This window comes from Sinocyclocheilus rhinocerous, unplaced genomic scaffold, assembly GCF_001515625.1.
Source record: "Sinocyclocheilus rhinocerous isolate Xijiao unplaced genomic scaffold, SAMN03320098_v1.1 scaffold942, whole genome shotgun sequence".
Lineage (NCBI taxonomy): Eukaryota > Metazoa > Chordata > Actinopteri > Cypriniformes > Cyprinidae > Sinocyclocheilus > Sinocyclocheilus rhinocerous.
In genome coordinates this window covers 3007052-3009881 of record NW_015627890.1, presented here as the reverse complement: position 1 = coordinate 3009881, position 2830 = coordinate 3007052, and the positions used below count along the sequence as shown (strand labels likewise).

The window sequence follows — 2830 nt, the reverse complement described above, 5'->3', positions numbered from 1 at the left end:
AAATATTGAGAAAATCGCCTTTAAAGTTGTCCAAATGAAGTTCTTAGCCATGCATATTACTAATAAAAAATTAAGTTTTAATATATTTACAGTAGGAAATTTACAAAATATCTTCATGGAACATGATCTAAAGATCTTACTTTTTGGCATAAAAGAAAAATCAATCATTTTGACCCATACAATGTATTTTTGGCTATTGCTACAAATATACCTCAGCGACTTCAGACTGGTTTTGTGGTCCAGGGACACATATATTTAATTAAGTGGCTGTCTTTGATAATCTCACTAATCCATATTGCGATTTCAGTTTTATTTCAGTTAATCGTGCAGCCATAGGATGGAGTTTATAAAGTGAGCAGCATGTATGAATGATGGTTTTGGTGGTTGTTCTTACACATCTCACAGCAGGTGTCTCCAATCTGGCTTATTTTACCCTGTGGATAAAGAATACATTGTTTCACTTTCATTATTGTGCAACACAATAAATGTGGTTTATTAGAAGTAGAATATGTTCCTGGATTGGTGTTTAGGGTTTGGTAGATTTAGGATTAGGAATGGAGTTTGGCATGCAATCGTTTGATAGCAATGTTGGTCTAGGATTAGCAAAGTAAAGTGTGTCTGTGTGTGTGTACCCCATGTTCCAGACAGCGTTTACGGTCAAACGGGGGACATGTTGTCACAAGCGTCTCCAGCACCAGTTCTTCATCCTTATTCACACTGCATGTGTGTTTAGTGCAGCCATCTGTACGTGTTGTATTTGCCTGAACACACACACAAATGTAAACATTTATGACACTATCTGAAAATCAATAGAACATCTGGAGCATTTACAGCAGGGGTCTCAAACTACCGGCTCACGGCAGAAGATGGTTTCATATGACTCCTTAAGCGTTAATAATTGATTTTTAAATTTAGACTGCAGATCGCTTCACTTTCTGCATTTTGGTTTGTTTTTCCTGTAGTTTTCTTAAATGATTGATCAACAGTGATAATATATACAACTATTCAAAGGTCTGGGGTCAGTTATATTTTTAAACATTTTTGAATTGCCTTTTCTCACAAAGGCTGCATTTATTTGATAAAAAATATAGTAAAAACAGTAATATTGTGAAATATTACAACTTAAATTATTGTTTTCCTATTTTAAGATATAATTTATTCCTGTGATCAATAATAATAATAATAATAATCTCTTAATATTTGTGTGGAAAAATTTTTTTCAGGATTCTCTGATGAATAGAAAGTACCAGAGAAGAGAGTTTATTTAAAATAGAAATATGTTGTAACATTATAAATGTCTTTACTGTCACTTCTGATCAGTTCAATGGGTCCTTGATGAATAAAAGTTTGTATTTATTTTAAATGGTAGTGTATATACTTCATGGGTGCATGTGAAATGTTTGAAACAGTTCTTCCAAGCAAAGCTGCAGATCTTAAGCTTGCTAAACATATGGCTGTTTTATTCTTTTGGCCATTAACCATGTTCATTGGCACGTAGAGGTAGTTATTGGTGAGAGGGGGGATTCAAACCTGTATCTTCCACACTGATTATTCTGGCTATTGTGACATTGACCCATGACTCTGTCTGCACATATTTATTACTTTCAGAGTGACCAGCTGTCTGTCAGGTCGTCGGATGCTACATTCAGTTGCTACACAACGGCCACAGCAAGCATTAGGTATGGGCTCCAGCGTATATCCCTATAAAACAAAACACACGTTACTGTATTCATACATACAGGGCTGACAGTCCTTTTTAGAGACTGTTTCCATAGAAATGAAGACTCATCATGTCATATTTAATGACTGTTTTTTTCCATCTCATTTTCTTATTCAAAAGGCGTTTGAGAACCATGCCGTTTGGCTTTATGGACGTCAAACCTGACACATTTTGGTGCAGCATATCCAACATAAAAATGTGAATGAAATCGAAGAGCTGCTTTTTAAAAGTTATGCTCCTTGCATGCAAAAGCAGCTTTGGATGTCTCCAAACATGAGCAAAACATCTGCTTTTGTGCTTTATGGATGAAAGAAAGTCATACGGGTTTTAAACGACATGAGGGTGAGTAATTGAGTGAGAGAATTGTCATTTTTTTGGGTGAACTACCCCTTTAATAATCTTCAGAGTGAGGGTTTTACCTCTGAGCAGGGGGAGCAGCTCATCTTCCTGCAAGAGAGCCGATAACTCCTCTTATCTTTCACACACTCGCAGTGTGTGCACACATCCACCATCACTCGCTCTCCAGCCTACTCACACACACACGGAGTAAGACCCCAAAGTCAATCTGTTATGCGCCAAGACATCTGCACATGGCACATTAGTATTCTGTATGTTAACACAACGTCTTTACCGCAATAACCGTTTGATTCAGCACACAGACATCCATTGGAACTGCAGAAAGAAAAAAACAGCATTAAAGTCTAAGGAAAGATGACAGAGAGCAGCAGTGAACGAGCAATGTGTGTGTGCAGGGTCCAAAATGAACACTTCAAACACCGAATGGGATTTGGCGAGTAAATAAAGCCTCTTCATGGTTTTTCTACTATTAAGAATCAACAGCTTTATTCAGAAAATTCATTAATGGACATTTTAAAAAAGACTTAAGGAATGTTATAATATTTATCAATTATCAACCTGCAATTGCTCGTATAATAGCTATATTTTATCACTGTAAGAAAAAAAATATATTTTTAAATTTCAACTATGACTTTGCTGCTTATTTGGCATGCAATAAATCAATCAATAAATAAATATTAAGAATCGGATTAAATGTTTCTTATAAATTGTTTAAATAAAACTCAATTGAGATTCTCCATTTATATTCAATAT

The 2830-nt window shown here is 35.3% G+C and overlaps 1 protein-coding gene across 1 annotated transcript in view; it reads right to left on the bottom strand.

The window, feature by feature from the left end:
* Positions 1-2830, bottom strand: part of LOC107736173 (von Willebrand factor) — a 46893-nt gene that overhangs the window by 10343 nt on the left and 33720 nt on the right. Inside the window, exons 43-44 of the mRNA XM_016547658.1 lie at positions 633-761; positions 395-434 (exon numbers count right to left, since the gene is read on the bottom strand). Of these exons, the coding sequence (XP_016403144.1) occupies positions 395-434; positions 633-761 (169 nt within the window). The remainder of the gene's footprint in view (positions 1-394; positions 435-632; positions 762-2830) is intronic.